Source organism: Branchiostoma floridae, chromosome 2, assembly GCF_000003815.2.
Source record: "Branchiostoma floridae strain S238N-H82 chromosome 2, Bfl_VNyyK, whole genome shotgun sequence".
In the NCBI taxonomy this organism is placed as follows: Eukaryota; Metazoa; Chordata; class Leptocardii; order Amphioxiformes; family Branchiostomatidae; genus Branchiostoma; species Branchiostoma floridae.
In genome coordinates, this window is record NC_049980.1 from 10558335 (window position 1) to 10582143 (window position 23809).

At 41.5% G+C, this 23809-nt stretch overlaps 1 protein-coding gene across 1 annotated transcript in view; it reads left to right on the forward strand.

The window, feature by feature from the left end:
• The first annotated feature begins 2198 nt into the window (after window positions 1-2198).
• The window catches only part of LOC118403446 (kelch-like protein 14), a 33297-nt gene continuing 11686 nt past the window's right edge, over window positions 2199-23809 (forward strand). Inside the window, exons 1-5 of the mRNA XM_035802164.1 lie at window positions 2199-2202; window positions 3090-3212; window positions 14599-14801; window positions 18102-18818; window positions 20985-21120. Coding sequence (XP_035658057.1) covers window positions 14607-14801; window positions 18102-18818; window positions 20985-21120 — 1048 coding nt within the window. The 5' untranslated portion in view covers window positions 2199-2202; window positions 3090-3212; window positions 14599-14606. The remainder of the gene's footprint in view (window positions 2203-3089; window positions 3213-14598; window positions 14802-18101; window positions 18819-20984; window positions 21121-23809) is intronic.

Consider the following 23809-nt stretch of genomic DNA (forward strand, 5'->3'; position numbering starts at 1 on the left):
TACTCCCTCAGGAACAGCGACCACCTGACATCTGAACTCACTAAGTCCACCAGAGGCCAGAAAACATTCATCTACAGAGCAACAGCACTCTGGAACACTCTCCCTACTGCTACTCGCACAGCCACCTCCACTGCTTCTTTCAAAAGAAAACTGTGGGAATGTCTAGGCAACCCTTACGCATGGTAAATTAGTCATACACGTGTATATACAGACCCTGACCTCTCATTGCAAATATTGTTGTCGATGATATGATGTTATATACTCCATTTTAGATGATATGTAAGTAATCCTACACCATGTACATACAAATGTTCTTTTTTTAAATTTGTATTGTTTATGTGTTTGTCAGTAGGGCTAGCCCTTTGTAATAGCCATAGGCTAGTTGGGCAGCCCTGGCTGTGTGTTCGGTGCAGCCAAACCAATAAATAAAATAGAAAGCCATTTGACTGCTGAAAATTATTTCGTTAAGTTTCTGCAAGGCTTGAGAACTATGGGACTCACCCCGAATGTCAGTGATCCGGAAAGTTACTTTTATAGTACTTTCTTAATTTAGTCCCACTTAATTGTAATGCTATAATCTGATTTGATAAGTCCTTCAGTGATTGTTGAAAAATCGTTTGGGTTTCAAAAGCTATTTAGCTACCTTGCAACAAGGCGTTTAATGTTTTGGGGTACATCCGATGGCCGAACACCATAACATAAATGACACTGTATTAACATGCATTGGCATAATACCGGTCATAAGCCTTATACCGGTCAATTAAAAATAGTGGAACTTAAAGAGATCTACACATGCAACAATAGTTATTTCTGAGGTATGCACACTTCAGACATCTAGGTGTCCAATACATAATTTACAAAGCATCGATAACAATGCATTCGAAGACAACAAGGCCAAAAGTTTTCAGGTCATTTTCGGGGCAGGCGAGCTCGTCGTGGGACAAACACACTGTCACGTTCATCGCCAGATTTGTAGATAATAATCACATGTGCTCACGGCACAAGACGAGCATGATTCAACAGCAATCTTGAATTTCTTTTGGTGACCTACAACTCGTGTAAAAGTGTGAGGAACCGTAGCATTATCGCCCGGATCTACGGCTGAATGGGTCAAATTGAACGTACGCCGCCAATTTCCCGCCATTTTTAATGCTACGGCCAGCAGTGAAGTTTTACGTCATAGCGGTTGTGACGGACCAAAAGTTAAATGAAAATTCTTGTCAGTATACGCCCATTTTCTCATGACTTTTTGTATGCTCATGCAGATTTTTGTTTTGTGCAACTACTAACAGGAAAGAAAGGAACAACAGAGGGAGGATGTATAAAGGTACATAGAGGCAGTTAATTGTGCCGTGTTTCGTTCGACCGGTATAGTGCACCCCCTTCCAACCACGCGTCCGTTTTCCGTGCAATTCCGCGGTGTGTTCCAATTACGATATTATGTTTTTAGCAGGACCAGAGAGACAAAATTATTTACACAGAAGAAGTGGCAAAGGTAAGCTGTAACAGCAACATGTAACTGGAGAAAATGATGCGTTGATCATTTGCCAAATTTATAGCATTGCTTGAGAAATTGCAGTAAACCGACCGGTATTACGCCAATGGATGTTATATTCCCAACTTTCAAATGTAATGGCGTCAGTATCTCAACGTATGCGTTACTTTTCTCACTTGAATTTCAAAGTAAAACCCATCGACAGAGTGTAGAAAGCCATATGACTGCTAAAAATTACTTCGTAACGTTTCTACAAGGCTTGAAAACTGTTGGATTAGCCGCGAATGTCGGGGATCCAGAAAGCTCCATTTCGATTTGCTTGAATCTGATTCAGGGGAGGAGGGGCCTGCAAATAGAATTTAGCAAATAGCAATACATGCAAAACAATCACTTAAAAACACATTTACCTACATTTCCAACTGCAAGTCTTTACCCCCACTGCACAGCTGAATTTGTCAGTTTTATTTTTGCTGTTAAAAAAACTCAAGTTCAACTCCGGCAAAAATTGTGCCAATGAAAAGTTTCAGGTATGGACAAAAAGTCATTCCCAATGGCTGCAGTTTTTCTTCCAGCCGCTAAAATAAATCACTTTGTTATGGTGGCGCTTTTCTGCAGTTCTGAAAAATTCCGCTAAAGCAAAACTCCACCCAGTTGTCAGGATTCCCGGCTGCAGAACTTGGCGTGCCCACGTCTTCATGATTTACCAGGTTCGCTAGTTGGCGGGAACTTCAACTTCTCCATCTATTCTCTCTTTCTTTCGCAGTGTCTTGAGCCATAGTACAGGTTTGATTGAAGATAGAAGTGCTAAACAGTTGAAAATTATCATATATCGTGAAGATTTAGCTCTAAATTTACTGTACGTACTACCAGGTTGAACGCTGGGGGGTGGGGAGTAGTTTGCCCCCCTCCCCATGCACTCTACTGAACGCTATGTGTGTACTAGATGAGAGAGGTGGTTCCATTGATAAGGAAGGTTACTAATATTAGTAACCCATTTTTTGGAACACAAGGTGTAATTAACATACACTTGACTCATTGTAGTGGATTCTCAACGCTCATTTTTGTTTACTTCATATGTCAGTGATAAGGTCTAAATTCTAATTATTTGGCTTATCAATCATTTGACCAAATTCATAATCTGTCCTGAAAGTTGAAGTTGATCCTGATGGTAAAGTAATATGTCAGGGTAGGAAGAAAGTCCTGACATGTCACGTTACCTTAAATTGACATGTATAACATCCATGATGTGTGATTCTTTGTGATTAAATTTGCCCACACAAGACTCGATTGACATTTTTTCTTCAATACTGTACTCTGTGCTCAGATCGTGTCATTCTACCATTGGTTACACTCTTCACCACAGATGAAACAACAACATTAGGCATCCAGGTTTTTTCTCAGAAACGGGTCGGCATCTCCTGTTTATCCTCCCCATCCTCCCATTGTGAGCTGTACTGAGATGTTGTGAGAGATAACGTATGTGCAGGCCGACATGTATCCCAAACAGTGTCTGGTATGTCACTCTTCCGTCTGACATTTCCAGCGCTCCCAAACAACCCAAAACAACCAGGCTGTGTGTTTATTGATACCTCAGGTGTCTTTTGGCAACTGGGGGGGAGAGAGGAGCCAGGCAGCCGGGCGCAGCTGACCTCTGACCTGCAGCGGTGCATCTTCCATGGGGCGGAACACCTGCGCCGACACGCTGAGGTACGGACAGGTATGAGAACACACTTAGAGATGGGAAATTCAAGGCCATAGAGAATGGATGAATCATTCAAATGTCCGGAAGGCAGGGTTGGACAAGTTTTTTCACTTGTCCTATTGGGCAAGTACAAATTCCCTTGTCCAAATCAACTTTTCACTTAAAATATAAAAATGACGTTTTTGGACATGGATATATTGATTGTATTTTCCCTTCCAGCAGTGGAATTCTTCCATTACTAAAGTATTGGCGGCTCTATTATTCTGTGTTGACCAATGCAGGATGCCATGACTGTGAAAAGTAACAATGTATGTATATCAAAATCTCACTCATGGAAAAAATCTTACTTGCCCGATCAGTCAGGACATTCTCTTGCCCTACATGTATGGGCACTTTTACTTGCCCTGGACAATCAGCCTTGTGGACTTGTCCAACCCTGAAAGAGATAGGAGTCATTAATTGGTCAATTAAAAAAAAAAGCTCTGAGGTTTTAACATTGTCCCGAGTGAAGTAGCCTCTCAGCACCAAATTTGTATTGGTTAGAGAGTTAGGTAGCAGAAAAAGGGTTAATATTAAGCTCCTTTTACATGTCTGTAGAGATGTAAGGTGTATCTGATGGATGAAGAGAAGGAGCAATTTGCCCTTCTCTGATATCCTTTCAGATCTAGTGAGTTAGGTTGTACTACAATGTGCTTAACAGTATAGACACATGTAATGGCAGTTCACCTTTCTTTATCTGTGAGGTAACCTAAATTTTTATATTCGTTGTCTAAAAAAAAATTGGCATTTTCCTACCAAGTACAGTAAAGATCCACAATTCCGAATTTCCGCTGATACATCACCTCACCTCACCTCACCTCATCTCACCTCAGCATGTTATAATAGCTAGTATACAATTATGTCCTAGTTTGTTACTACATAACATGTTCAGTCAGTTCAACTATTTGGTATTCTGTAATTGTGTTGAATCTGTTGATACACCTGCTCACTAGTTGAGTCTAGCAAGTCTTCACAAATCTCTGCAAGAGCCAATATAGCTTTTTTGGTCCAAAACAGAGTTGTCATTATGAATGAACAGTCCCTTCTCCCCGGCTCCTCCCCAAAGGCACATGTGAGCGGTCCCTACTGCACAGTCCCAGCGGCAGCAGTTGTCAGTCGGCTGTCAGCACAGCTCCCCATTGTTGTGAAGCCGCTGGGGTGCGCCAAACTTTCTCAGCCCAAACTTTCTGCCATTCTCCGCTGTTTTTCACAGCCCGATGCCTGCAGTAATTGCCACCAGCGGGCCGAAACCCGGGAAAAGTATTGATTTCTTTCTCAGCCAGATTTATTCTTTTCTTCTCGCCTGAAAGGGCGGTGTAGTTCCGACTGACCTCCCATGCCACGCACGCCGCATACTAAAGATGGCATGAAGGGGGCCGATAACGACCCGTGGTGGGAGCCAAATCCCTGAATTTGCACCCGCCCGACTTTTATCACCCAGGAATTGCAGGAAAAAGTTTACGGCGAGCGTTTTTCATTCCTTCCAGCCGACGCGCTTCCTGAAATTTGACAATATCTGATTTGTGCTTATGGCTCTCGAACCGAATGCGCGGGCGCTGACATTTACGGTGAGAAGTTTTGCTCTGCTGGACCGCAAAGCGCGCCGATTGAGTCTGGCCGACCGACTGGAACCCGCCTCGCGATGATAGATAACGCTGACGCAGGTGCCTAGATCACTAGAATTTCTCATCCACAACTTTTTTGTCAATTTTTACCGCCCGGCAAGTAACTCACCGGCGTGGTCTGCTCCAGAGGGCACACGAGCACAAATTGGGGGACACGCCATAAACCTCTCCCCTCGTTCCACGGTAACGCACCCTTTATGCCGCCTGGCACTTTTATAGGTATTGAGATGCAAATGCAGCCAGTCAATGGAGGCTTTCCCCACTGCTGCATGACAGATGGACGTACGGCTCTATACGGCTTGTTATTGTGACACCTGCTGACTTTCTGGCCTTCCCAATACAACTCAACCTCACTTCCCTCACATCCGCACCGACTCCTGCAGTGCACCACTCCTGTGGTCCCTCTCACTTCTCCTCACTCCCTCTCCCCACATCCCTGCTTCCTACACTAAACCAGTCAGCTGGAACAAAACACTGGGGATCATTCCTCCCCTGGAACTCCACCCAGTCTGGATGCAGGGCATGCCTCTATCTACTGCAGCATCCACAGAGACATGATCCTCTCCAGGGATGGTCTCCTTAATTCCTGCCACTGCTCCTTAAGACTTGCGGGAGCACCTGTCTTGTATCTTTCAGGGCTGTAGGATACACCTAACCTGGTTCCACTAACAATCCCAGGCAGCAGACCCTTACCCAGGCCTCAGGCTATCACCGGCTGCATGCATTCAGCACATTTCAACTGTGCCCACCCGACCATACCGCCGGAACAAGAGTGCCCCCGGCCAGTTAATTCCCCGACTCTTGCCGGCCTTTTCTTTTATTTCTCGTCTCTCTTTCTTTCCAATCACAGCAGACAAAAAAAAAGTTTCTTGCACGGCGCTCTGTCTGTCCACTCAACGATCTTGGCGCTAGCGTGAAATTAAGAATTGAACATTAAGCCCGCCAAGCGTTGGTGCATGGAGGACGGGAAGGCGGGAGAATAGCAGATCCCCTCGGCTCGGTTCCGCTCGTCTGCCCCTGATTCTCATTAAATGGGCCGGGGTAACGTGATGGTGCTGGCGGCCACCGGAGCGGAAAAAATAGAGAGAGGGCAGCCAAGCGGACGTGATCGTGTGATACAGGGGTAAGGGAGACTGTTTCTGCATTCCTTCCCGGGTTTTTTTCTTCCCCCCAACTTTCCTCCGCACCAAACTTTCTGCGGGAGGTTAGAGACCTGTGCGACTGTCTTCACATGCGGAGGGCTGTTCCGGTGACCACTGTTGGACATCTTCACTAGAGGAGACAGACACCAGGCAGCCAGGGAAAGGTAGTCTGGCCATGTGGTCCTCTCACAGTTATCTTCTGTCGTGACATTTGGTGTTTCTTTTGGTTTTCTGAAGGCACGATGTGAAGGAATTCACTCCCTAATCCATTCAACAAAGCGTTTATTTCATTCTTCACTGCTGGGGAGTTTTTTCAGGTCAGGTTGTTTAAGGCAGATTTGAAATTTTTCCAGCCGTCTTAGTTAGTTTCCATCAGTGATTTCCATGTTGACCCAACGTTGAGATATCCAAAATCTTTGACCCACTTAGACGAACATAATTGCTCGTTATTTCCAAAACAAGGTTAAGTGAAATCATAGTGCCAGCCCCAATATAATGGCTTTAAATCATGTCACAGTTAGATCCTGTATTATTGGAATTCCCTTTCCCAAAGGAGCGGGGTTTAGGCCTAGGGGAGTAATGTGTGCCTGTGTTGTGATGATGAAGTGATGTTGTTATTGATGCTGGTTGTTTCATGTCAGTTGGAAAGGGTTGAAGAATCTGTTTATCTTTTCCTAACTGTTCCTTACATTTTTTTATTGATTTGTGCATTGCATTTACTTGCCTAAGGGTACAGATTATTGATTTCACAAAGTAGGGTTTAAACCCTGAATTACTTTGATGTAATTGTGCAGGAAGATAAAACAACTCCCCCCCTCGGAGACAAAGTGGGCTGGTCTATGTAAGCCCTTAGGGTCAATGGGGCGTCTCATATTTTTGAATGAAAGGGGTGATTATTTTGGCAATGGAGCTGCAAATAGCTACACCTGTCAAATCCATCAGTTTGAAATGACTGAGAAGATGGATGAAATGATCTTTAGGCTATCTTTACGTGTTTTTAAATGGGAAGCATTGTTTGCACCAGTGTGGGTGCACCATTAATTGTATCTTAGCTGCAGAGAAACTTCAAGTACACTGCACATTCAATTTGTGATATTTTGACCTATCTCTTGGCGATTTATTCCTGAGGATAGGATATACGCTGTTTTAATTAAGTGTCTGATGACGAGTCATTGTCATGATCTGGCATACCAGTTTCGCGAATAAATGGACCCAATTTGCTTCTTTCTTTAGCTCATGGTCGAACAACACTAGAGGTCACTGAGCTGTGTAATGGGTGAGGGAAAAGGCTTCAACTTTTGTTCTGCAGTTGCTTAAGTTCATGTAGCCAGTTGGACGATCCTCTCCTTCTGAAAGTTACGCTTATCATAGATTTGGCAATGAAATATTAGTAATATTAATGTCAGTGATAAGTTTATATGATTTATCAGTTCAGTGCTTGATGGATTGGACATTTCTCCGAAAAGTCTTGGTTACTTCCCTTAATTTCAAAGGGGAAAATGGCAACTTTAAATGTAAGACATCATGTAGATGTATGTATACAATATTATTGCTTCATGGTAGGAACGTATACACCAATTCCACTGGTGCAGTAGAACTGTGTCTACACAAGTTGGAAAAGTTACAGTAAGCTGCAGAATAACAATATTAGTGTCAGATATTGAAATGCCTTTATATTATGTACCAATGTAGTGATCTTCATTGCCCTAAAGTGAAGTCTACTGCAAATTCCTTCACACAAAAACAATGTGAAGAGGCACAGAAATGGACTAAAAATCTTGACCTTAACCTTTAGAGTTTGTAGTCACTTTTTAAACATCCAAAGTTTATGTTTTGTCAAAATTTGCTGAATGGATGCAGATATTCATCTTGCCACAGACTCTAGCATGGAAAGGGAGAACCATTGTCTGTAAAATTTTCCAGCAGAAGCCAGCCGATAGATGGCGATGTGATGTGACGAAGAACGGACAGATTTGTCTTTGCGCTGTGCCATTAATCACACTCTCGGGGTGACGGGGTTTTGGCCAGCGCAGGTCGCTAGGGTGGTTCTAACGAGCTTGGTCCGGTGACCCCACGCCGTAACCTTTCGCCATTTTTTTCTTCAATAAATGTCGTGTTCTGTCAGGCAGTGTGCTAAGGGACAAAATAATTAGTTTGATTTTTTTTCACAAAATTTAAGTGGTAACATTTTTTTACTGAGTGTGTGCACTGTTCACTTATACTCTCCAAGCAGATGTAATTGTCCAGCTATTTCTTGATGTTTCGCACCTGTTTCTGTCACATTTGTACTCCTTTCCAGTGTTTTATTTTCTAATGGTTGGCCTTTTCCAAGAAGAACAATACAGGTCTAGAAAAGAGTACCAATGTCGCAAAAACAGGCTTTAAATAGAACAAACCAGATCATAATGAATATAATGATCATATTCATACTGTCTTAAAACTGTAGCACGGAGAAATTGGTTTTAGAAAACAAAGGTTGATGGCAATTTTAAAACATACAATGTAAGTGTCAGACACTGAGTGGCTTTAGTATTTAATTTCCTTTCCAAACAAGACAGCTACCAAAACTTAACGGACATGGCAAAGTTAGTGGAATATTATTATTAAGGGGAAATAGATTTGTTCAAACCCTTTTCCTGGACCGAGATGTTTAAATCGGATTTGTGCAACAGACCAGGCACGCCATCAATATTTGATACCTCTAGTCAAATAGAGGGAGGAGACATTTTGAGTAGGGTTCCACCCACCCTATTCCTCAATGTCCACACCATGTGCTTATCTCCTGTTCTGGGGTAGAGAGAGGCGTCTCATGGAACGGCGGACTCGATGATAGCATCTGATAGTTCTTATAGTTTTCAGAACAGCTTTGCCTGTAAGATTGCTGCCAAGGGAGCCCCAAAAACCACAGGTGGATCGGAACAAGATTGGAGCATGCTGGTCTGGATATGACAGTCAAGTTTCTTGTGAGTTGTAGCCTGTACCCTGGGTGCCATACTAGTTAGTTTACTGTGCTTCAATGAAGAATAGGGGAGTCCCGATGAATTAACTAGGATTTAGGGAGAGTATATGGAAGCCCTGAAAAACTAACTAGGATATGATAGGGGAGAGTACATTGTACATTTTGTATAGGAACCCCAGTATAATAAGTAGGAGGTCATTTTGTGAAAACATGATTTAAGCACGCTAAATTGATTTTTGGTGGTTCGTTCTTTACAAAGGGCCTTTGGCATCTGTAATTGATAAGAAGCAAAGTTGGCTCAACTTCATATAACCTCCAGTATTGTATAGTACATATACTTCAGACCCTTCAAGATAGGTTTAAGTATGGCAGATACAAATTATTTTTTTTTCACCACACAGCAAGTTAAAGAGTAACATTTTGGTGATGTTGCATTATGAAATTATGGGACAGTTGTGTCCCTAAAAAATGAAAATAATAGCAGAACAATTGATAAAGTATGCTGAAGAAATATATGCTAATCTTCGCCAAAGGCATAAACTGTAGCTAATCCCATGATTGCTCAATTTTTAACATAGAGTTGTCATTCTTTATTTTTCCCATCTCTCTATATTGCCACTTTATGTACAGTACTTTGAATGTTGTTTGTTGCAGTCTGACTTGTTGGTGAGTTAGTAACAATAGCACTATGTACCTGTGCTAATGCCTATATCCTGTTTAGACTGCACTCCACAACTACTGACCCGGAACCACCGGTGTGTCTGTCATGCCCTAGCCGTTTCTCAAAACAACTCTTCACTCCAGTTAGTTTTCTTTTTAAAGCTTTACCTGAGTGGCGCATTGTGGCGTTGTGGTTAGGGTTGTTCACTGAGAACCTGGAGGTACTGAGTTAGAATCCCTGGGGACCCATTGTTATACATGTACATGTATGCCCCTGGGAAAGGTACTACACTAATTTCCTCACTAGTCTCAGGTGTAAATGAGTACCTATCATCTGCTAGGGATGTTCCTCAGATAGGAAGTTAGATGGAGGTCTGGTATTTGAGGGGAGCAATATACCTAAAGCAATTTAAAGAACCCACCACATACTGTAATTCACTTTGTCTTCTCGGTACCAAACTTTCAAGGTCTGAGAAAATTTAATCTCGGAACTAAATGTTCACGATGGCAGCATGTGCACATAAAAAAGTCTGTGAATTATTTGTTATCTGTAATGATAAGTTCACGTTACAGTCGTCACAGTGAAAACCGTGAACATAAAAGTACAGTGAAAAAATTAGGAATTACAGTAGTTTAAAAGAGATGGGGTCCTTCCCAGTATGAGTGGATCAAATCAGCTTGTACTCTTTTTGATTTGATTTATTTGGCTGTATAGAGAGAAATACCGCTAGGGTTATCCAACTAGCCAGAGGCTATTATCAAGGGCTACCCCTGGTAACAATACAATATACAAACAGTGTTACGTTTACTCTTCAGTACACACCTGATGTTTAACGTCTTTCAGGTAGTTTACCGGGTATGCAATACAAAGTAACAAACAAAGCAAACTGCTCCGGACATTACTTTAAGTTATAACCAACGAAGGTGCAAAACTTACTATTGTCTGAACACTGCTTACAGAGCTGCACCTGATTAAGGTGACTTGACATTCATCGCTTGATTTGTTGGGTGATTGTCACGGGACTAAATAAAATTAGATCCGGAGAATCAATTAATTATGAATTAGCAGTAATCAGGTATCACAAATCAGATCTGATATGAATTATTCATTAAGTCAGTGTCACTCACACCTTTATCCAACTACAATACAGGGTTGTGTTATCATAATGTTATAAAAGGCACTTGTACAATTTTTCTAAATTCTTGAAAAGAAAAATTAAGAGAAGTAATACTTGAGTCCTTTATACAACATAACAACAGGACACAAAGAATAACCCCAAAAATCTAAATTTCCATCCCTCGCCCTCAGTTCTTTATGGTCTGTTCCATTCATTCCCACTCTGACTGCATAGTTCTTGTTTATGTTATTGTTTTTCTGGTCGCCACTCATGCGTAACTCCCTGGTATGATGGCTTACCAGTGGTAAGAAACCTCAAATGTTTCAAATTACTGGACCAGTGCTTAGTTTATGCAGTATAGACTTACTGGTTTTATGAATGATTAAGTGTTTAGGAAATAGAAAATATCACTAAAATATAGAAATATGATTATGATACAGATTTGTTAAAAGTATTTTTGAGCTAAGTACATGATGGCTGTGAGATATTTCAGGGACCCGGGGACCTTTCTCCGACCAGCTTTGTAGTCTCACGGTGCCGTCAGTTTGTCTGAGACAGTTGTGGAGTTGTGGTGAGGTGCGAGCGGCGGTGCGTGCAGGCAGGAGAAATCAGGTACAGGTGGGAGAGAGGTTGTTGATGAGCCTGTGAAATACAGAGCCGCCAGACTGTGTCAGTACCCTATCACAGTAGCCGTAATTCCCCGATAACGGGCGTGACCGCGGGTCACACCTTCTTCTCTGCCCGTGACGACGGCTTTGATGGAGTGGCCCCGAGCCGTGACTGCGGGCTTTGGCCTTTATCGCCCGTCCAACAGGGCCCCTTGCCATAACAAGGGGGTATGCTTTTACCCAGGCTGGAGACCAGTTTATCTAAACATCATGTCTGTGTTCTCAGATCTTTGCAAGTCAGCTAACTAGTAAAATGACCCACTAAACAGGGCACACTCTATCACTACTACTGGTACTTAGAGCTCCAAGACTTTTTTTCTCTGTAGAATCTATTTATCAATATTCTCCAGTGAGAGAGATTGCTCCAGAGATATTCCAAATATGAAAATCCATGGTAACTTGAACAATTGTATTACACCACAATAAAACATGTTTCCATCCACTGGCCATCACATGTTTGGATACTTCCAAATGTCTTCGCATTGAGTTTTTAACATAAAACTTTACTATGTCTTGCCTTCCCATGTGAAATGACTTTAAAATGTACATTGTACATCGAGATATCGTAAGGTTTGTGACCCGAACAGTTGATTGTTATACTTTGAGATTCATGACCTATGTGTGATGTCACAGTGATGTTGAAGTAAGACTCATGGTTCTGTTTTCTGTATTGCCTGTTCTTCTATATTTTAGTTAGCCATGCAGATAGATACATTGTTGAATGATATATCCAATAATGAGCATGTTGATAAGGCCAGTGACTGTCCTGTGTTTTGGCACTTCCTTTTCACCAAAGTCACTAGAAGACTATGTAAGGTCTGGTCATGATGAATACTCCAAGCTCATTGTAGTTTTATTTCTAAATTTAAGTGTTGCAGTTTTCTCTAATATGTTCATCACTGGCATATTTGTGACTTGTATCTAAGTAAGTTAAAAAATACCTACCGGTATAAGTCATTTGAAATCCTAAAGCCAGTTCATACCATTGTCTCTAAAGGATTGTGACCTTTCTTTGATCTTGGTCATTTTTTAAAGAAGTCAGAGAAATTGAAATGGTCAACATTATGCTTGTCTTACAATGATCATTCACCATACAAAATACATCTATTGTTAGGTGTCCACACCGCCTATTGCATATTTAGGAGAGCCTGCACTAAAGCACTATGGAAGAGTCATTGTTCTAACATTCGTCATGATCAAGGATTGTGCAGGCTGGGTCGTAACATGTCATGATGGGGATACGACAAATTTCAATTACAGGCATGCCATAAAGGAATACTAGTCAGAGAGGAGAGCCTAATAGATTGATGGACATAGTTACTATGGGCCAACACGTTGTTCTGGACACTGTCCAAACCGACAACACTTTCTCCAGTTTACACCTGCTACAAAACAACCCTCATACATGTACACACCTATCTGATGTTATCCCTGAATGAACATACATGTATGGATATAGACGACCGTTCTAGCCCGTTCTTTCATTCACTTCGCAGAATTTTGCTGTGTAAAATGTTAAAACCATTTCTCCACCTTCAAGTTGACAGACAAGAATCTGAGTGATCCCAAATACCTAAAACATCCAAATTTGAATAGAAATGTGTACAAGATTGATTTTTTGTAGGATCTTTTTATCACTGAGAATTGGGAAGATAGAAAAGAAATGCAAACTTGCTATAGAGAGGCCTGCTGTAGACAGCCTTTTTTAAAGTTCCAAACAAGATGTTTGTGGCCAAGTCACAAGCCACTGTTCTGGAGACCTTCCAATTGAACTAATAGTACGAGGGTACAAAAATGTATGCAATTGCGTTTATAACAGTGGCTCGGAGGAGTTGAATAAGGGGCACAAAGGTAAAGACCCATATATCCTCTTGAGATTGAAATATAACGTTATCAATTTGTTCAGATTTCTCTTAGCAACTGAGTTGATTTGAAGATGACTGCACCCTTAAATGTTTGTCATCTACCAGTCTGAATGCATATAAAGGGATGCCCAAGTACAGCAAATGCATTCTTGGCAGCTCCAGTTGTGAAGGAACAGGTTGTTTCAGGCCAAAGAGGAATATATATAGTGGACACCTGCCAAAGTGATGTGATCAGTTGGAAATAGCCTAAAGAAGACCATTGGGACAGGAGCCAATGAAAAAGTGCTCTATAGACATAGCAGAACATTCAGAGCACCATCCACAACCCTAGGTACAATAAATGGTACCTGTAAATTTCATATTTCAATGGAGTAAGTGAGAGGGGTTAACCAAGTTTCCAGTTATGCCATATTTTAAGAATCAGAAAAATAGAATCATTGAAAAAATGTCCCTTGAAACAATTGCTGCTGCGAGAGCCAGCCTTTTATCGGTTAAGTATCAGCCTGGCAAATGCAGGCTGTTCAAAGGACAGAGTAATTGTGATCCTTAGAGCTTCTTTTCTTGGACTTCCTTCATTGCTGACATCTAATCTATCAACGAAGCCCCAGGCGATTTCCCGAAAAATAAAAAAACGTACTATAGGTGCCTTCCAAAATGTACTATTTTTAGGTAAAAAAATGCACGGGTAAGTTTAGTCTCAGGGGACATTAGGGTAAGAGCATACGTTGTAGGTTTCCTTTCTCAAATCCAATGTAAGGGTTAGAGCACAGAGTATTGTATGAGAGAGGAAAAAATTAGTCATAAATAATTGAAGGCAGATCTTATTGTTGGCTGAATTTACCAATGATTGGTAGTGACACCAGTAGAAACCAAGTCAGACGATTGTCATGAGTTTAAAGTCGCAATCAATATTTTTTGTTACCCCCAAAGTCCTCATGGTACATTCTAACAACGTTATGATCATGAGTCATGGCCAAGTGGACAACAGAACTCAACGCACCCACAGAAGCATTCCAGACATGCATTAGTAACAAATCTTGTTAATGCTTCAAAATCATGCTCCAAGGCTATGAAAGGTTAGAGAAATTTGGATGGAGGAGGAGAGGATGGATAATAGTGATGGACCACCCTAGAGTAGAAACAATTTGAAGTACATATTTAGAGGTGAAATTTCTTGTGATACTGCTTAAAGCTTTGTGGAGGAAATATGTTTTTTTACTATGTGTAAAAGGTTATCGTTGGGAAGTTGACAAGAAGCAATTGCAATGGCCCAACAGTTTGTACCATGATGATAAATTTCACGGCGCCGTTCTCCCGACCCCCAGCGCAGGTCATGCAGGCGGACTCTGCGGACACCACCACCGGCATCATCGCCCAGCAATGGAAGCGGATGCGGCGAGACCTGGGCGACTCGGCCAACCACATGCTCATCTCGGACCCCGCACATGCCCAGAAGGTGCTGGAGGGCTTCCACGCACTGCGGGCAGACAAGGTCTTGTGTGACTTTGTCATTGTGGCAGAGAAGCAGGTAGGAGTTAAGAGTAGAGTAGAGTAGAGTTGAGTATAGAGTAGCTACGAGTAGAAGAATACAGTAGGGTAGGGTAGGGTAGGGTAGAGTAGAGTTGAGTAGAGCAGAGTAGAGTTCTTCGGTTGTGTAGGAGTAACACTCCAGTTGAAACTGCTCCTCTTGAACTCTTATTTGGCTCTTCATTTCAAACTCTTCATTATCTTACTGCCATGCTGTGTCTGTGTGGACTGCCCAGTGATCAATAATTAGTGCTTCCCTATGGTTGATGTAAGGTTGTGATTGTAGCATGCTTCAAAAATGTCCTGAAACAAAATCCCAGACTTCCAAAAAGTAAAATGTACAGTTCCAATAAGAAGGCATTTTCTGTTCTGTATGTTGAGCAGAAGAAGAACATTTTTTTTGCTTGAATGTAAATACTTTTTATTCATGACATTTTGATTGCCTTTTTAAAAATCTTTATATCACCTTCAGTCGATATTCAACACACTTATATCATCTACAACCTTTTAGTTCCCCATTGACCAAAATCAATGAATGGTCTTATTCATTAAATACTTGTATCACAAATATGATAATCAAGACTTTTGTTATTTTTCTATTGGTCGTAGATCAAATTTTTGATGATGCTATTTCACCTTCAGTTAGTATCAGATGGTTAATTCAAGATTTTTTTCAGCAGAATAGTAGCATATAATGTTTTGGCTAATAATTAAAGAAACAACAACAAAGTTTTGATTTCTTTAGATCAAAGAATCTCCCAGCAAATTGTTGTTATTCCCCATGATCTCCCTCCTGTTGCTGATCAGTGCCGCGTGGGACCCGAAAAAAACTCGATCCGTCCCCCGATTGATATTGACTTTAATTAGTTGAGATAATGGTGTCATTAATGTACAAGTTGTTAGGGGGGGACAGACTTTAATGGTTCTCTCTGCCAGCCTGATGACAAATCTGCACCTCATTTCACACCGCCGCTCGCTGTGATCTGCTTCATTTGCGAAGCATTGAACACTTGGCAAGGCAAGTATCCCTCTTCCCACCCTGATTAGACAGGTCCGAGGGGCCGTTAGTGTTCCTTACAGGTCAGAGCTGGCATCACTGACTATAGCTGTAATAGGGTCTTCACTATGTCTTACTGTACACAGTTAGCATTAACAACTGACTATAGCTAAGTGTCTTCACTATGTCTTACTGTACACTGTTAGCATTAACAACTGACTATAGCTTAGGGTCTTCACTATGTCTTACTGTACACAGTTAGCATTAACAACTGACTATAGCTTAGGGTCTTCACTATGTCTTACTGTACACAGTTAGCATTAACAACTGACTATAGCTTAGGGTCTTCACTATGTCTTACTGTACACAGTGAGCATTAACAACTGACTATAGCTTAGGGTCTTCACTATGTCTTACTGTACACAGTTAGCATTAACAACTGACTATAGCTTAGGGTCTTCACTATGTCTTACTGTACACAGTGAGCATTAAGAACTAACTATAGCTTAGGGTCTTCACTACGTCTTACTGTACACAGTTAGCATTAACAACTGTTTCATCTGAATCTTCAATAGGCCAGATTCATAGTACAAGATTAGAAATAGGGTTTTATCTAAATCATGTCAGCTTAGAACTTTTTCAAGACTTTAGCCAGGCTTGTTTGGTACATACTGTTCATTGCTCTTTGCTGCAATAGGGCAATATGATTATTGTATATTCCTGCATTTTCTGCATCGTCTTGTTTATTTCTTAATTTGTAATGTGTATATTTTTATAAAGTTTTATAACAAGTTTATTTGCAAAATCATGCCCGAAGGCTAATTGCAGGAACATTCTCGAGGGAAACAAAATACAATGTAGTACATAGCACTATATTTTTATATATTCCAGACAGAAATATTCCAGAATACTCTTTTATCAATTTTCATTGATTCCTGTGCTAAAACGTGCACTTGGAATATTTGTGATAGGATTTTGTGTTATTAATGATTTTATTCGTTCTGAACAAACATACCAATTTTCATTTTAAGAATTCAGGTCCTTTAATAGATGACTTTAAACTGTTTATTTCAAACATTTGTGAATTCAAACTAAATTACATGTAGAAAATATGTCATCATTTCACGATTGATTTAAGTATGCAGCATGGGCACAAAAGGAAAGCAAAGAAAAGATCACGGAACTTCAGATTTATGTACATTGAAGTATAACGTATGAGGGAGTCCTGCACACGGTCAGGAGAGTCTACCCACTTGTGAAGAGGAGCCTGTGTGTTATTAAGATCACAGGTGCGATACCTGGTCCCTACTCCCATTAAGATGCCTCATCAGAGCAGATCGATCAGTGTTCTGGCACATCTCTGTTTGAAGTGAGTCACTAAGTGTCCAGAGACTCAGCCAGTGGTGCAGCCTCCAATCAGACAGTTTCCCATCTCTGGCAGGAGGCACAAGATAATGGGGATAACTTGAAGTTCCTATTGCTCATTCTGTTCCTCTTTTTTGCTGATGTTGGAATTGACTCACAGAGTTGCTGCACTAGGTCTAGAAGATTACTCAAAGATGCCTTAAAGTTTATAGATATATTCAGAATAAAAGTCACTTTCAAATTGGACTGTATTTTGAAATATAGATTTGGCAATCCTTTTTAAAAATTGTCTTTCATTTTACACTGAAAGAAAATTTGTCAAGTGAATAATGATGAGGAAAGTCAGTTTAAATGATGTATAGTATACTTAGAATTATTGAACGTAAATTTCAAAATATATGTCAACAAGTTTTTGTCTTAACATTATCTTAACTTTCATCTTTGCAATTTTTTTGAAAGTGAAAAAGGAATTGCTTCAGAGCATTGTACTGCTAGCATAGCCCAGATATCCAGAGAAGATAGAGGCTCTTTGTAAACACCCACTGTTGCATGTCACTTAAGCCAAGGTCTCTCCCACCACCTGTTTCCCCCAAAATCTGTCGGACTTTAATCAGTTTTCTCACCTTGGCTGATATTGCTCAGTGGGGCCGTTTGTCCACCATGCTTATATCTGCACGCACCGGTGAAAGAGTAATTCTAGCCCCATTGATTTGTCCTTCAGTGCCCAGCGTTGCGCGTCAGATCTCTCTCCATGATATTTGAAACAGATAATTGACCGAACGTAAATTATTTCAGTTTAATGTAGTGGCGGGGAGGGGAGCGTAATATATTCCAGGATACAAATGTCGGAGAGGCCATTAAATGAAAAGTTTTTATAGACAGTGATCTTACACTGATGAGACGAGGAATCAATTTCCCATTTCTCGCTTGCGCCCACAGAGCTTTGCCGTGCACAAGGCCGTTCTGGCGTCAAGTAGCGACTACTTCAAGGCCCTCTTCGCGGGGCTTTCCAAAGACTGCAAGCTGGATAAGATTGAACTACAGGGGGTGACAGCGGCCGGACTGTTCGCGGTGGTGGAGTATCTCTACACTTCAAACCTCACCCTGAGTCTGGGGAATGTGGAGGAAGTGCTGGTGGCTGCCAACATCCTAGTCATCCCCTCCGTCATCAAACTCTGCTCCGAGTACCTCAACCAACAGATAGCGTCCAACACGTGCATGGAAGTCGCCAGCATCGCCGCCATGTTCAACCTACGCGAAACCAAAGACTTGGCCACAAAGTGCTTCATCCAACAGTTCCAGGACCTCAGCCTGGAGGAGATTCTGGACGTGCTAGAGAGCGACCAGGAGTTCGCCTTCCCGGAAATGACGCTCTTCAGAGTCGGACTCATGTGGCTCAACCGCGATCGGGAGAACCGAATGCAGCACGCGGCCACGCTCATGACGAAAATTCGCTTCCCCCTCATTCCCGCCTCGGACTTGGTGGAGCACGTTCAGACCGTAGACTTTATGAAAAACGAACCCGTGTGTCAGAAACTGCTTCTGGACGCCATGAACTATCATCTCATGCCGCTGCGGCAAGTGGTGCTGCAGTCGGCGACCACGAGACTCAGATGTCGCAAGCAGGCCATCCTGGCCGTCGGAGGAATACCAAAGGTGAGTAACCCAGTAATTCTGTACCGTACCTACCGACTGCTGGGTGCCAATTACCTTGCACTAGTGCACAGGGTAATGGGGTAATACAGGCTGGATACTAGAACCCACATGCACAGCTACATCTTTATGCTATAAAAGTACCTTTATTGTCAGCGAGATATAAAAACTGTCAGTTGTATATATCTCTTATCTTTGCTCTGCCTTTTCTTACGAGACTCTAAGGTATTCAACTTCCTTCAAGGTTTTCCCCTTGCTGCATGTAAGATGTCTTTCAGCATTTATGACTATCTAACAAATTCTAAGAGACAAGACAGAGATGTATTTTTACTTAAATGTTTGCACACATGTAACTACAAAAAGTTGAAGAAACATATTAAGGAAGAAAAACAAAACAAAGAAGATTGAAAAGAAAAAGATTTTTCAAAAAGATATGTGTGCACAAAAATTGATTCATTGCACCGTACTATGTTGTCAGATGCCTCCTGTATCTATACATATGTGCTTCCTGTCAAGGTTTGGTTGAAGGAGAGTAACAGGGTGCCCGGGGTTAACTCTATTAAATCAAGACAGAAATGGATAATAATTGGCCTCTTTAACACCCGCCCCCATCACTTTCCCCCACATGTGCTGTGCAAAGTTCAGGGGTGGCGGTGCCTGCGCCCTGCAGGGTCCACTCCCCCCAACCTTTGGCTGCAGCCTGCTAAATGTTAATGGCTGCCGCACACAATTTAAGTTAATTACCAGAATACATTTGTTAGGAATTAATGACATCGGGAGCAGCCCTCTATAATTTTCCGCACGGTGCACATGCCATTTTTTTGCCCCGCGTATGCCAAAGTTCGTGCCACGGGGGTCTCCGCTATATGGAAAGATTTTCTTTAATTAGTTTGCTGGCCGATGAAGTTGTGAAATTGGTAATCCCCCACGGATAGGTCAGGTCTCTGGTCACCGATGTGGTCAAGTTATTCAGATATAGGCATTAGTTGTTTGGCTTTGTAATGAATTTCTGTAGATAACTCTGAAATGACTTCCTCTGACACAGCTTTCAATTAGACAGCACTAACAGCAGACCTTTTCTGTGCAGTGTAGTGACAAGAATAACAATAAGAAATTTAAAAGGTCTTGAAATTTTCTTCTCTTGCTTCAGATTCACTGAAATCGATAAGAATTGAATCTTGTAGAAATGTCAAGGACACAATTACAAGCATTTTTTTCGAGATCAATGTCTTGTTATAAAAGCTATGTAAGCTTTAAGTGGTATTGACAGGGAATTAAGGAGCATGTATTGAATTCAATATTTGAGTGATAAAAACATGTTTTAGTCTTTTATCACATTGTATAATGCATAAGACAGTTTTAGCATCCAGTGTGGAACTACATGCGATTCATTTTTATTTTTGTTTTGTTGCCTGGAATTTGCTTTCTGTGACTTAAGAGAGGAAAAAGTTTTCGAAACAAAATTTGTGGGAAGGTAAACATCATCCTCTTCAGTTTGCATGGAATTTGGCAGTTCTAAATCCCATGGTTCAACGGCAGTGTTACATGTAGGTGGTCGCAAAATATTTCAATTGACAGGTTTGGTGTCTGTGCAAGAAACTTTAGAATGCATCGAGAATTTCAAAGAAAACAAATTTTAAGAATCATGCATGGCTATTATATTATAATAGCATGTTCAGAACATAAGATACCAAAACCTTGTACTCGAAGTAGTACAATGGAAAGCTGCTAGGGGGCCCATAATCTAATCATTTCTTGATTTTGCCAAAGAAATTGAAAATTGACAGTAATCATAAAGATCCATCCACAACTTCTTGAGTTATGCTGGTTACAAACAAATCAAGTTAACAGACACACACACACTCACACACACACACATACAGATCTTGACATACATACACACACTCACACACACACACACACACATATACACACACACACATACAGATCTTTACATACATACACACACTCACACACACACACACATATACACACTCACACACACACACATATACATACTCACACACACACATAATACACACTCACTCACACTCACACCACAAAGCTTTACATTCTTAACAAAGGTAACAACAAACAGTCTTAATAAAACTAAAAGTACTTATCATTGATACTCATCATGATATTATAATTGTGCTGCTGATGCCCCAGGCCGGTGACCAGTCTGTCAACAACCCTCTGCACTTCTACAACGAGGAGAAGCGAGCGTGGGTGCCGCTGACCGTCATGCCGTACAAGACTGGACACCAGTGTGTGGCCGTCATCAACAACTTCCTCTTCGTGGCAGGTGGGAGTCTCATGTCAATCAACTTAAACTAGTATCTGAGAGCATACAAATGTACATGTAGTACTACTAGGTGAGCCCGCAGGTTCTAGCCAGCATTTGTCCTTCCGTCCTTTGCCCATTTCATCTTCTGTGACGGACGAAAATCGACATGATAAGATATTAGACAAATGAAATTTTGCTAAGATCTCCAAAAATTCAGCACAGATGCCATTGAACTCTACCAGGAAAATTTGCTCCACAAAATATACAGAAAAAAGTTTCAAAGGGTCTCACATTTCAAAATCCCCCCCTAAGTCGTTGCATGGAAGCCTCTGGCGCTCGACAGAATTTCTGTTCAAAATCCAGGAGATGGAAAAAATTTCAGGCTGGCTAGAACACTGGTGTGCCCTTACCTGTTTGTCTGACAGGTGTGTTTTTTAGAGCAAGGTTAATATGTTGACCTGAGCAGGTGTGTACAGGAGTGTTGGTATAATGGGTTCCAGGAGAGCAGCCTACTGTACTGTACGACAATTCCCTCAAGTCAACGTGTTTTCTGAATTCTGCATTCAGTCATGATTTTAACGTCACATCTTGTGAAAGCTCAAGGACAAAGACTCCATGGATAGACTTCAGCAATAGACTACAGAGATGGTGAACCCTGGGAAAAAAGGTTGCACTTGATTTTGTAAATAATTAAAAGCCAGAGTTGTACAAGTCCACAAGCCTGAATGTCCAGGGCAAGTACTAGTAAAAGTACAGATTGGGCAAGTGCATGCACATGTCCTACCGTATTTGTCCAATCAAGCAAGTAATTCTTACTGTGACTCTTGTAGTATGAGTCATGAGACTTTGTTACTTTTTGCAATCATGGAATCAAGCATTGGTCAACACAGAAAGATAAGAGGATTCTATTGCATAGAAAAGTGTTTTTAAGATTTTGGGCAAGTGAAAAGCTGTTTAAGGATTTTTTAATACATTTTATGTATGTACTCGCCCGATATAGGACAAGTGAATTTTACAAAAAATGTGCACACCCCTGAAAACCATTTCTAATGAACACTGAATCAAACCTCCTTTCTGGATATGTGCGTTGACTCTGAGAGCACTAGCCTTGGCACGGAGCCCTCCGCACGTTTGTCCCTCCTGCAGAATTATCAATTAGGTTGGCGGTGTCAGCCCTGCTTTGCTTAATTGATATAAATTGACGTAAAGTGACCACGTTAAATGCGCCTAAAGCTCAGGGGGCAGGCGAGCAGTTTGAGTAAATCCTGCCAACCTGCAGTGATTGGCATCCCTGCTGAGTCCACGTTATTACTGCTGAGGGTTGGCCGGCAAGCCAGCGGGCTCGCCTACAGAATAACTTGTTTCTCGTGCAGCCTGGCTTCTTCTCTTACAAATCTAGTCTTGTTGTAATTCAAAAGAATAGAGACATTGCAAGCTATAGTTGTGTGACCTCATATCTTTTCAAATGATGTTACCGGTAACAAAACACAAGATATTAAAACTGGAAATCCTGTTGCAGTACTTTGGAAAGCCACAGGGGAACCAACAACATACCAAATATCATAAAGCGCCTTCTTGAGTTATGCTGTTCACAAACTAACAGATGCACAGACACACATAACTTTGGCAAAAATAAAATATCATATATAAGAACCAATGGTGGTAGCCACCACCTGTCAGATGTAATTACTTGAACACAGCTGGAAAAGTTCAGAAGTATTTTGTGGCTTAAGACTTTTTGCTGGAAAAGAAATGGCCTAGGGCAACTTACAGCTGCAAAAGAATGTATTTGACAAGGCATGAAACTGGATCGGACAGTATACGTAGGTCTGATGTAGACTAGTGTATGTGCTTCCATTCAAGGTTATCCTTCAGCGACAGCACTTGAGCCGCATGGTTCTTGATCGGTGAGTCTAGCTGAGTAAAAGTTCCAAAAGGGAGCTATGTCGTTCCAGCATTGACGATTGCAATGTTTGTATATGTGACCTGTCTACTTATGTGTAGCTAAAGTGTAGGGAAAAACTACTTACTGTCTGCCGTATATATCCGTGCAATACATTACAAAGTATGGTTTGAAGTTTCACTGTACCCTTACATGCTCGTAGTAATCCACACTACAATAAGTGATCCCAGCTGTCTTTTTATGATTGCCCAAGTTTGTGGAAATGTACTTATATAGTATTAGTTCCAAACTACGAAACAGCCATTATCGCTTTTGTCTGCTTTCCTCTCGCCTGAGTTTCGCCATTCTCACTACGTGGTCCGAGCGGCACTCGACACGCACGGAGAACGTATCGTAAATAATTGCGTGGGAGACCAGCGGAAAGTTCAGGTTTGACATTTTTTGTGGCAATCCTGCCACGGTGGTGTGATTCTGACATTCAGTGGACAATGGCACGAAATCCGTCAGGTGTTTTAAGGCTCTTGAGTAACAAAATGTCAGGATATTTGTGGATGGATGCCCTCCGACCCAGCGCTTAGAAGTTCTGACTCTGAGCACGGTAAGCCCATAAATTGCCGCTGCTTGAAATGATTGGGATACACAGGGGCTTGAGCGAAATGTCAGCGTGTTGTTTTGTTGAACCCTCGCTAGGGACCGGGAAGTCCACAGTGCTTATCAATCTGAAACACTGGCTCCGACAGATGGACTCGGAAATTAAAACTCTACATTGACAAATGTCAGGGTTAAGGGAGAAGAATGGGAATG